Below are 11,396 nucleotides of genomic sequence, written 5' to 3' on the forward strand. Positions count from 1 at the left end.
GGTGTGTAGGTTAGGTGCAGTAACCAAGGGAAATGCAGAGTTACAAAAATAGGTTAGGCGGGATGCTCTTTGGAGAATCAGTGTGGACTTCTTCGGCTGAATGGCCTGTTTCCACACTGTAGAGATTCTAAAAAAAATGTCAGAGGAGTGACCAGTGCAAAGACGCATTGTTCTTTTGGTGAAGGGGAAAGGGATTGGCAGTCAATGCGTGGACGAGAACAGGAGGCAGGCATTAAAATCCTCTTCACTGTGGTTGGATCCGTATCTGATGATAAAAGTGTCTCGTTATCCTTCTTTACTCTAGATCATTCTCTGACATGCGTGCATTTAAAAAAAAATCTCTGTACATGTGAATGTACATTTGAACAAAACGCATGAGAATACGTGTTAATGTTTTTGATTGGCTTGTGTGGTCATGAATGTATCTGTAAAATATTGAAACATTCCGCAATGGGTCAATACTTCTTCATGTATAAATGTTTAAATACTCCATTAATAATACTGGTCGTCAGCTCAGCTAAACTCTCAAAGTAAGTTAACCATCAAAGAAGCTTACATTTGACCCACGAGCAACAAGCTACCCACTCTCTGGAACTACTTCAGATATTAACTTGTAATTTTTGTTTTCACAAAGCATTTTATTGCCGTCTGTTCAACGAACCCCTAACTATGCTCTACGTTTTAAAATACTGTAACACAGGCTTGTCTGGAGATATGAACATAATGTAGAATGCATTTAAACACAGGTCACACCGTGAAAAAGATTTTTTACTAAACTGTCGCTCAGAAAAAGCATCAGCCTAAACTCCTGGAAGCCCGTGTGAAACCCGAACCGAAGACCACAAGATGGCAGCAGAGGGCAATAGCACCTGTAACTTGTTTTGCTGACATACTAAACATTGCAAATGTTGCAGATAAAAGCATTCAAGAACCATTTTACCAACCCAATCAAACGATGTAGAGTTGCTTAACCGTGTATTGTGAATTGTCTGTAAACTGTGTGGAACTATCAGTTTACTTGTTTATAAGTACCGTACTAAAAGTGCGATAGAGCAAGATCTGGGTACTCACTGCAATACAAAGTCGCTTTCTTATAAAAACTCCAAACAGCAAATGCTGGAAATACTGCCCTGCAGAATTTGTGAAGAGAGAAACTGTCAAGGTCAGAGAAGACAGTGTGGAGCAAGTTCGAACATCAAATTGACAGGCTCTCGAAAGCTTCCCGTCACACATGGAAGCAGCAAAGTGGTTTCCCAATCTGCATTTGATCTCCTCAATGTCGCAATTAAATAAAACATAGCAGGCAATCACTGTTTCTTGTTATCTTCCACATTCTCCCAACACTACCACTTTAGGCGGTAGTGCTTATTTTCCCCCAGCACCCACGTCGTGTGTGTGTAAGTGAAGGACACAGTGAAGAACAACGAGTGCATAAATCCTCATTCAGTTTCCACCACCCGGAAGAAAGGAAACACCAGAGTGGCCAGTGACATCAAATGGCAATGCTGCGTGATCAAAAACTGAAGGGAGGGCAGAGATCAAATCAAAATAGGGTTGGAGGGGGAAATAAAACACTCCATTCCCTGCAGTGCCCACCTCTCCCTGAACAGCTCAAGGGAGTTGGTGGACACCGCGTGTTTCTTGTCCAGAGACACCCAGGCTCTAACGTATCCACGGAAGCAATCACTGTAGACTGGGTGAGGCGCAGGTTTAACTCTCATGATCTTGCTTGGAAAGAGGATAGTTGAAGAGTGAATCCTTTGTCAGAGAGGGAACAATCCCTTTGGAATGCACGAAGGGAAGAGGAAGGCATGGCACCATGATGGAGGTGGTTGGAATAGCAGAGGCTGAATGTGGTGCCCTGGTGAAGTGAAAGGGAAGACAGATGAGACAGGAGTGAGGGCGGGAGTAAATGAGGGAAAAAGTGCAGGAAATAAATCACACTGAACAAGGACGCTGTCGCTTATGGTGGATGGGAATCCTCATTTCAGGAAAACGGATGACAATTGGGAAGACATGATATGTTTCAAGCTGTTCTGGAAGGTTTCTTCAACAGAAACAGAGACGTTTAGAGAATGGAATATAGTCCTTCCAGAGAGTGAGTTTGGGAGGAAGTGTGGTCAAAGTAGCTGCAAGAGGCAATTCACTTACTGAGGATATTGATCCACAGAATTTGGGGTACAGCAATTGAAAGCTAAGGATTGAGTCAGAGATGAACCACAAAAAGGGAAAGGTGGAAATTGGAAGAACAGGAGCCAACATTCATCCAGTTGTCACGAAGTGATGAAAGGAAGTGAAGGAGATGATCTGAATGGGACCAGGCTTCACACATCTAGTCATTTAGTAATCTGTGGAAAGCATGTTCCATGGCGCCTTACCATGCAATCAGGAGAGATGCAGAATCTTCCCGCTACCTCCTACCGTCTGACTGGGACACTGAACACATCTTCCAGTTGAAGCAGGAATGTGTGTACCTCGCTCAAGTTAGTAGCACAATGATGAGATGCTTGCTCTTGAATCATTATGATAAATTGCCTTCTACAGCAAGGAGGCCAGAACATATTGGGTGATAACTTTGGAGAACATTTCCAACTCTGCATCATTTCCACTCTCTGACCTCTCTGTTTATCACTTCCCCAGCCTGTTCCAATGAGGTTCCTTGTAAACTAGAGGAACAATATCTCAACTCCAGTTGAAATATGTTACAGCCTTCAGAACATTGAGTTCTGCACTTTCAGATCACAATCTCTGTGCCAATGTTTTCAGACAGCAGTTATTGTAAAAATTCTTTTTCCCATTTATATCCATATTTCAACTGGTTACTAGTCCTTTCAACATATCCCTTTGACTTGCACATTATCATGTTTAAATTGTTCTGCCTTACACTCTATCAGAGACATTCCTTTTATTCTCTTTCCCTTTCTTCCACTTTCCAACCTCTATTAGTGTTTGAAACCAGTTCCATCTTTTTAACATTCCATAGTTCTGACCGAAGGTCATTGACCAGAATTTGAATTGAGTACATCTCCCCTGCCTGAGTACTTCCAGCATTTATTTCTTTCGTGTGTGTTATTTCAAATTTCCAGCACAGTAGTCACTACATAATCTGATCTTTGCCTGAATGTTCATGCAGAAAAATATATGTTAAAAAATGTGTAAAAAAGAAGAAAGAGATAGATTGTGCAATTACAGACCAGACAGCTGAATCTTGATGATGGCAAATTATTTTTAAAAATATGCTGTGGATACTCTAAATCATCATTTAGAAAGGCAATGATTAACCAAGGACAGTCAGCGTGAATTAAGGGGGAGATGGTCATGTTTGATTAATTTGATTAGATTTTTTGAAGAGTTAACAAGGAGAGTCAATGAGGAAAACATATTTGATGATGTCTTCATGGATTTTGTCCAATTTTTGACAAGGTCCCACACAGTTCTTATTCAAATATGTTCCAGCAGTATGCAACTTTGACAAGGCAAACTGATCAACACAGAAAAATCTATGAAGTTCAAGGGAAAATGGTAAGATGGATCTAAAATTAATTGTGGCAGGAAGGGTAAAGATTAATTAGTATTTTGTGTTTGGAAGCCTGTTTTCAGTGGGTTGTGCAGGGTTCAGTACTAAGTCTCATACTTTCCATGATATGTTTCAAGGATTTAGACTGAAATATAAGGGGCATGGTTTAGAAGTTTACAGTTGATGTGACCAGTGTCTATGTTTTAATATAGATGGGAAAATGTACATACCAAGAAAACATCGGTTGATTGGTCAAGTGGACAGGAAAGCAGCAAATCATATGAGGTGATACATTTGGAATGAAGGGAATGAACAATAAATGGTAAGATCCTGAGAGGTGTGGAGAGAACAGAGGGATCTTGAGTATGTGCCCACAGATCCCATCAGGTACCAGGACATGAAAATAAGATGGCTAAAACACTCACTGCGATACTTTACTTTAAGCATGGGATAGCATTTAAGAGCAAGAAGGTTATGTGAAAACTGTACTCGACACATACAGTTCTGGTTACCATGTCAAGAAGGCTGTGATTCAAATGGACTGAGTACAAAAGAGATTTATGAAAACGTTGTGAGAAATTGGGAATTTTAACGAAGGTGAAAGATTGGAGAGACTGGCATTGTTTTCTTTGGGAGCAGAGGCCAAAAAGGGATTTTAATTGTGTGAATTATGAGGGATCCAGAAAAGATGGATAGGTAGTGCATAGTCCCTACCACATGAGTCAAAACTAAGATACATTGATTGAAAATATTTTTTTAAGAATTATTGGGGATTTTAGCAAAATTAGTTTCATCCAGAGGGTGATGACAGTCTGTAACTGTCTGAAGCGATGGTGGAGACAGAAATACACATCACTTTTAAAAATATTTGGCTATTCGCTTGAAATATCTGTTTTTCGGACTATGTGCAAAGAGGTGATAATGAGATTAGGCCATGCAATTTTTACTTCCTACAACAGAGACACGATGGGCAGAAAGGTCAACTGTAAGGGCTGTAAATGTTCTGTTTACAACAGGATGTTTCCCAGCTTCACTTCGTTGTTTGAACCATCTCGACGTCGACTTCATAAACGATATGAAATTCAATTCATCAATAAATTTTTGCTCGAAGTTTTCAAAACCATCTGGTGAGTCGTAGCAGCACAGGGGACGGAATAATGCGTATGCTTTCAAGACAGAACAAGACACATGGTGGAGGAGAAGGGCTGCGGGAGGACAAAGGCGGTCATTGTGATTCCCTGGAGAAATGCTGGCTGCGGCCTGGCCCACACTGCTCTCCGAGCGCCAGCCTCCTGCAGCTTCGCGCCAGTTCCTCCGAGCAGCACCAAGCAGGCCACCGTCCCCCGGCACAACCTAGCCTGCTCATTGGCTGCCGCTTAGCAACGTGACGACAGGCTCACGTGAGGCGGCTTTAATGCTGGGCGCTTGAAGCTGGCAGACAATTGGCGAGGAGCGAAGCTGCAGTGGCAGTGGTCGCGAGGCGGTGCGGTGCAGCAGGAAGGGGGGGTGCAGCAGCTCCTCACTACAATCCCACAACAACATGCTTTCCACATCAGCACCGACGTCTTTCTGAGCTGATACTTGCTACTTTTGTGTTTTGTTTTTGTAGAACAATGACCGGAGTGTTTGACAGCCTTGCTGCAGATATGCATTCGAACCAAATTACCTCGAGTTATCACACCATGCACAAGTCACAGGAGTCTCCAAATTTGCCAGTCTCTACTGCAACTGACAGTAACTATTACAATGGGCAACAGCACGGCCCCTGCGCCGGGGCACCTTATGGACAACTGAACTCCTATCAGTTCCATGTTGGTAACATGAACAACATTTCGTACAGTGCCAAATCCTACGAAATTAGTTATACAAATTGTTACAATTCCTACAGCCCCTATGGTTCAAGTAATTCGCCTGCAAATACCGATGTCGGTGAGTTGGGAGCATGTGAAGATGCTCTTCATTTACACAATGCCGACTTATGTGGGCGTGTGTCTATTTTCCTGACTTATAATTGTTTCTGTTGTCGAAAAATCGATGTTTGTTGTTGTTTTCAGAGAAAGAAGAGTGCGAGCCTGAAATCAGGATAGTAAACGGGAAACCAAAGAAAGTTAGAAAACCTAGAACTATTTATTCCAGTTTTCAGCTAGCAGCTTTACAGAGGCGTTTTCAGAAGACGCAGTACTTGGCTTTGCCAGAAAGGGCTGAGCTGGCTGCTTCCATGGGCCTTACCCAAACTCAGGTAAGACTAGACAATATGAAGGCGAGCAATAGAGCGTGTTTTTATTTTTATGGCTGCTTCTTATAAGAAAATTTTTACTTGAATTTATGCGTCAAATCTTAATCAGAGTTGGCGTGCCGACCTTCTTTTAGTTTCTTACTTGTTAAAACACTTTGTTTCGGGCTATACTAAATTAGCAAACGTCTGTAGCAAACTAAATGTACAACAAACTTTTTCTGACATTTCATTTCCGAAACTTAGGTAAAAATCTGGTTTCAGAACCGCCGGTCAAAATTTAAGAAAATGTGGAAAAACGGAGAAATGTCAAAAGAGCAGAATCTAAGTGCCGGCGAGACTCCTCCTCGCAGCTCTCCTCCATCCTCGATAGCATGGGATTATTCTCCGCACCAGAGAGTCAACAACAACTCAGCCATTACACAGAACAGCGGCCCGGCCGCCGCTTTCATAGGAAACTACACCTGGTATCCTGGTTCAAATAGTGCTTCACATTTTCAGTCAACTCCAATTCTTCAGCATCAGCCCACTATCAACCCAGGGGCAATATACTGAAAACTGCAGCCCGCTCATTATCTACTCAAATGACAGACTGCCGAAAGACTTCCTATGACAGGGAATGTTCAAGTGTTTCAAACAAATTACTACAGTACCATCCTTTATAACATTTGTATTAACTGGTGCCTTTGCAAATGACCTCATTTTCTATGTTTTCAAAGGAACTGTGTGGTATTTATGAACTGCAGACAGCTAAGTGCTGTTACAATGCCTCTCGTCATTAATAAAATTCGCTGTGTAGACGATCGAACATAATCTGTAAATATCCTTTCGTGCAGAACGACCCGAATACGAATGTGCATCTATTGGATTATTTGTTGTGATATAACCATGATATTCTTGTGTTCCTTATGTAGCTGCGCCAATGATGTCTGAATTACTGTACTATAGAAATGTATCTGTTGGTTCAATCCTACGTTTAAAGTCTTTTGGACAATGAGTTAAATTGTGCTACTGATTTTCCACAAGTCATAGATTTGGAAACATAACTATTTTATTTATTCTATAAAACAACTTCTTTACAGTGTTGCTTTTTATGAAAAGAAATATATTATTTAAATAAATATTGTTTAATTGTTTATTTCTATGTCGCTAGTTTAATTATAAACTTTTGACTAAAGCCATTTTTAAATTAAAAATGTTCTCATTTGGTTTTAGTTGAGTGCTTCATTGAAATGTCAAAGGAAACCGGCCGGTAATGACCAGAGGTACGCGACCAGATTGTACTGCAGTAATATCCAAGTGTTTACCAGCTAGGATACTGCAGTTTGGACAAGGCGAACAGCGCTGTAGTTTAGCAGGGTGTAATTAGGTAATGTACAGGCGCCAGAAAAGAGGATTGTTACAACTGGATACTTTTTTGTAGATTAAAGATGTGTATGCGTCCCGGCGGCAAAGCCTTCGCGCAGACATGAATCAATCAGCTCCATGTTGTCACATTATAAGCTGCTCTACCTTCCGGAGAGCTGGCGCCGGGTCCATTCCTCTCATAAATATTCCCTCCGACATAACCATTGGCGACCCGATTGGATGTAGAATAATGGCCTGTTATGGAAAGAGTATTAATTCTCTAATAGTGCCATGTAAGTCGTATTCTGAGCATTTTAGATATGTACTGTGGGGAATGTTGATGGTAACAGCCTGCGAGAGTTGTGCTAATTACCGTCACTGTTACTGCTCTTATTCCTGGGCCATCACAAAACAAAGACTTAGACAAAACAACAACATTCAGAAATACTATATGATTGGATGGCTTATTGTTTTCACATTTCAGTTCCAACTTGCCGCCCGCTGGGAGCAACTTTTCGACTCAGCCCAGACTGAATAATTTATGTATGTAATCATTACTTCAAAGATTCATGAAGAAGACTTGACATTGTCACTGAAATTAAATGAATGACAAAGTAGTTAAAAAAGATTTCGCCCTCTGGACTTTTGTTAACAAGACAACTTTTCTGTTCTCGGGACTTGCATGCAGCGGGTGATTAACAGACCCGATTCTTTTGCCTCGGGCGAAATGCTTCGACTAGTTGTTAGAGGCACGCAAAGCGCCTTGGCCGTTTGAGTTTAGAAAGGCAAGTTTGGCTCAGGAGCAACTAGACAAACTGGAGACAGAGCTCCTCTCTGTAGATTTTTTATTAACCACGAGAGGCACAAACCGGCTGCAATCGCCCCAAGCAAGCCACTTGTAAGTGCAGTAACAGTGAAAGCACAGAAACAGACCTCTCTGATCCAGTTGGAGCCTTGTCTTTTTGAGTGGTTTTCCTGTTGGGGAATAAAAACGATTCTCAGATATTTACATCTATCAGAACACGCGAAAAAAAGGATAGCCGCAAATATTCAAACAATATCGCAATATATATTCTTGTTGCAATTGATCATAACCCCATTGAATCAATCTGATTGGCGGCACACTGCCTGAAATAGGGGCTGTCATTTTCATGGGAGTTTGAAACCATCATGTACAACATTGAAACAATGTACACGACACGGGCTGGAAAGAAACTAAATCATGGTCACACGCTGTAAAGTAAATCTGTGCGACAAATACCTAGATTAAAATGATCGCTTGTGTAACAAAGTTGTACAGTTTGCGAATCACCAGGATATTTAGCATCTTGATATCAAGGTTAACCCGTCATAATTCGAGCAGAGAGGAATCCTAGATGTTCGATGATGAAATATTGAGTTTTCCGGCGTCAATCATGTTTCATTGTGGAATCTCCAAACATTTGTGAGCAGACGGGCTAATGCATTTTCCATTTCTCCACAACCCATAAACGGTATCTTCTTTCAATAATAAAGCACAACAATAACTAGGACCGGTGTCTGGATGCTGGGAAATCCAGACGGATTAGACAAATAATTTTTAACTAATCCGTGATACTAGTAAATACAGCGGTTTCGGTTTAAATTATACTAAATTGATTTAAGCGGATTTCTTAAGAGGGTCTCTACCGTGACTTAAAATATAATTCTTAGAATATTCTTTTCGATTACCATTTAGTGGACCAGATAACATAGAAATAAAGTAACTGATGAAAAGGATCTCCTGAATGGTGTTTACGTTCACTTAATATAATTTCCTGTTTGGTTTAACGCATATGGATATAATCGAGACGTCTGCGTTTTAATTAAGAAACAGGATCATTTCTATTAGAAAGATAAATCGGTGGAATTAAAACTGTGTTCGGCTAATTAGCAATCATGTCTTTAAACTAGCAAAGCTCAAATGTGGGACGAGAGTCAGGGCAGGAGTATTAGTTAACATCACACTCTTTCGAATTTGCACTTTGTACAACACCGGGAAGGATTTCTTTCTTTTAGAGTAGCCTGTTCAGAAGCCCCCGGTAATACTTCTGCCTTCAGATGTGAAAACTACATTAATGTTTCTCAAATACTTTCCGTGAGAAGGGTTGCTGCACAATGAAATTAACAATTATTTATAAGTGATGGAATGGGCTCTGCCTTTTTTGCATAAACAGGGAAATACAATTCCTTGGAGGTATTCGGTTTGCCATTACAACCGAACAAAACGTAAAAATGATTTGCTAAATGGACCTTGTATAGAGTGATGAGGTTGTCGTGCCCATGATGTAGATCTTATCAACAATGATAAGGTAAGACCATCAGTCCGTTCCAGAAGCCATCAACTGAATGCGTCTTTTATATTTTGTACGAGTTGATTATCAGTTCCGTTGTATTGAAAATCTGCGAAATTTCTAACCCGACAAGGCAACCAATGACTACTAAAAGTAGAACCGTTTTTGAGAAATAAGGCTGTCTTTTTTTTAAATTAGTGATTACTGCATTACAAGATGTTCCTTCCCCCGGGCTGTCACGTTGAGACTCTTACAAGAATACCCCTGGGATAGTATAACTAGGGATATCCGCACTGCCAGACAGTCCGACCCCTTTTTGATAGCTGACAAATCTATGCCTATCTATAGATTTGTGTGTGGGGGGTTTCCGTTGATGAGTGGGAAAGAAATATTACAAGAAGTTCAAATAGTTCTTCAATACAGGCGCGCCCTCAATCTTTATGTCATGTGGTATAGTCACTTCCGGAATCCTGGATAGTCAATTTAGAACATTTTAGAATTTCCTCCCTAAACTTTGCACCGAAACACAACTGCAATTTTATCCACATTCGCTTGAGTTTGAGCTTTCTGGGTCTCAGAGCTGAAAGCCTGCAATTACTATATAATTCTTCGCAATTTCAGATGTCCTAATATGGACTGTAATTTTTGCGCAAGACAATTTCCTGCTATTTCAAGCATCAACATTGTCAAAGTTGTATGTACATAATAAATGGGAATATCAATGCATAGTTTTAGCATAACATCTTGACTCCTCGATAATTATATCCGTTTGGAGCCTACGCAGAATAGCTTGAATTGCATGGTAAACGCTCTCCTCTAAATTTTTTTTTAAAAATTGCTCATAATTTCGAAAGATTACCAAGTTCTCGAGAGCAGAATGTCATCAGCGTAATGAAGAGTAAACATTTATGCTAATAATCTGCAATTTTTTCATCAGCTATAAAGACAGAGGCTATAGCAGAAATGCAGTCATATTCTGCAACCGCGTCCTGATTTTTGAGTCGTTTAGTGGAGGCTTTAATGGATCTACTGGCAGAAATGCACGCACTCGAGGTGTTTTTTTCTTAACCTAATAGCAAAACCTGATATCATGACTTAGTAAAAACCGACCAGGTTGTTTGAAAAGATCAAGGTAAGGGTACAACCTACTATTTCTAGTCAGTACGTTTAAACAGCATGCAAAAAGTGTGGTCCTTACAGTGAACTGGACTGTTCTAAACAGGTGGGCTCACTGAAAAATTATATTCTTGTATTGAGACCAATTCTGGTCGAATGCGGTCCGTGGCAAATCGAAAACTAAGTGTTGCGACAGTATGCAACTCCGTCATTTTATTAAGATATTTAGCATTACTAAATACTGCCAATCGTTTGAGAAACGAACGAAGGCGCTGATTTATTTACTTTTCCTCCGATAAAGATTTCTATCCACTAACTAAAACAACGATTCTGGAGGAATACTAATTGGAGCATTTAGTGTCAAACACTCGACTCTACAAGAGAATTTCTTGCAATTTAACTCATAATTTTGAACAATTCCTGTTTATTTTGATAATCCCTAATTGTTACGGAGCAGCCGTCTTCTCCGTCTTGCTGCATGTATGGTTTATATAGAACGAACATGTATCTCTAACACGCTAAAATTTTGGGAAGAATACAATAATGTGAACTGATATAATATTTAATGCTGAATGGTACCACAAGTATACCTTTTGGATACATTGCTATCCGTTGAAAAATGGAACATGCTTATTGGAATTTTCTATAGGTGGTTAAGGGATTTTCCCCTCCCGGGACCGAAAGAGAAACCAAACTATTTAAAAATGTCTTAAAAATTCTAAATATGAATAATGAAAACAAATTAAAACTTAGGATAGATCTAAGGTTTCTAGTTGCGTAAATTATAAATACATGTCAGTAACACATCGGTTACTTTTAAACAGTGTGTTGCGTAATGTTTATCTGCCTGTTTTTGCAATGAGATTGCCAT

General features: G+C 40.1%; 1 protein-coding gene across 1 annotated transcript; it reads left to right on the forward strand.

Moving 5' to 3' along the window:
* The first annotated feature begins 4,986 nt into the window (after nucleotides 1-4,986).
* LOC122552016 (homeobox protein DLL-4-like) lies at nucleotides 4,987-6,961 on the forward strand. Its single transcript, XM_043694572.2, has 3 exons — nucleotides 4,987-5,446; nucleotides 5,572-5,756; nucleotides 5,997-6,961. Exons 1-3 carry the CDS (start codon nucleotides 5,131-5,133, stop codon nucleotides 6,303-6,305), a joined length of 810 nt encoding a protein of 269 aa, XP_043550507.1. The 5' UTR covers nucleotides 4,987-5,130; the 3' UTR covers nucleotides 6,306-6,961.
* Nucleotides 6,962-11,396: the final 4,435 nt, after the last annotated feature.

The sequence above is a fragment of the Chiloscyllium plagiosum genome, unplaced genomic scaffold (assembly GCF_037043375.1).
Source record: "Chiloscyllium plagiosum isolate Xiang-an unplaced genomic scaffold, Cpla_swu_hap1 HiC_scaffold_7, whole genome shotgun sequence".
NCBI lineage: Eukaryota > Metazoa > Chordata > Chondrichthyes > Orectolobiformes > Hemiscylliidae > Chiloscyllium > Chiloscyllium plagiosum.

Excerpts from the sequence above, each read along its gene's own strand:
- LOC122552016 (XM_043694572.2), top strand. The coding sequence starts at position 5,131 with ATGACCGGAGTGTTTGACAGCCTTGCTGCAGATATGCATTCGAACCAA. Across the intron at positions 5,447-5,571 it reads GCCTGCAAATACCGATGTCG|AGAAAGAAGAGTGCGAGCCT; the intron begins GTGAGTTGGGAG and ends TGTTGTTTTCAG. Across the intron at positions 5,757-5,996 it reads TGGGCCTTACCCAAACTCAG|GTAAAAATCTGGTTTCAGAA; the intron begins GTAAGACTAGAC and ends TCCGAAACTTAG.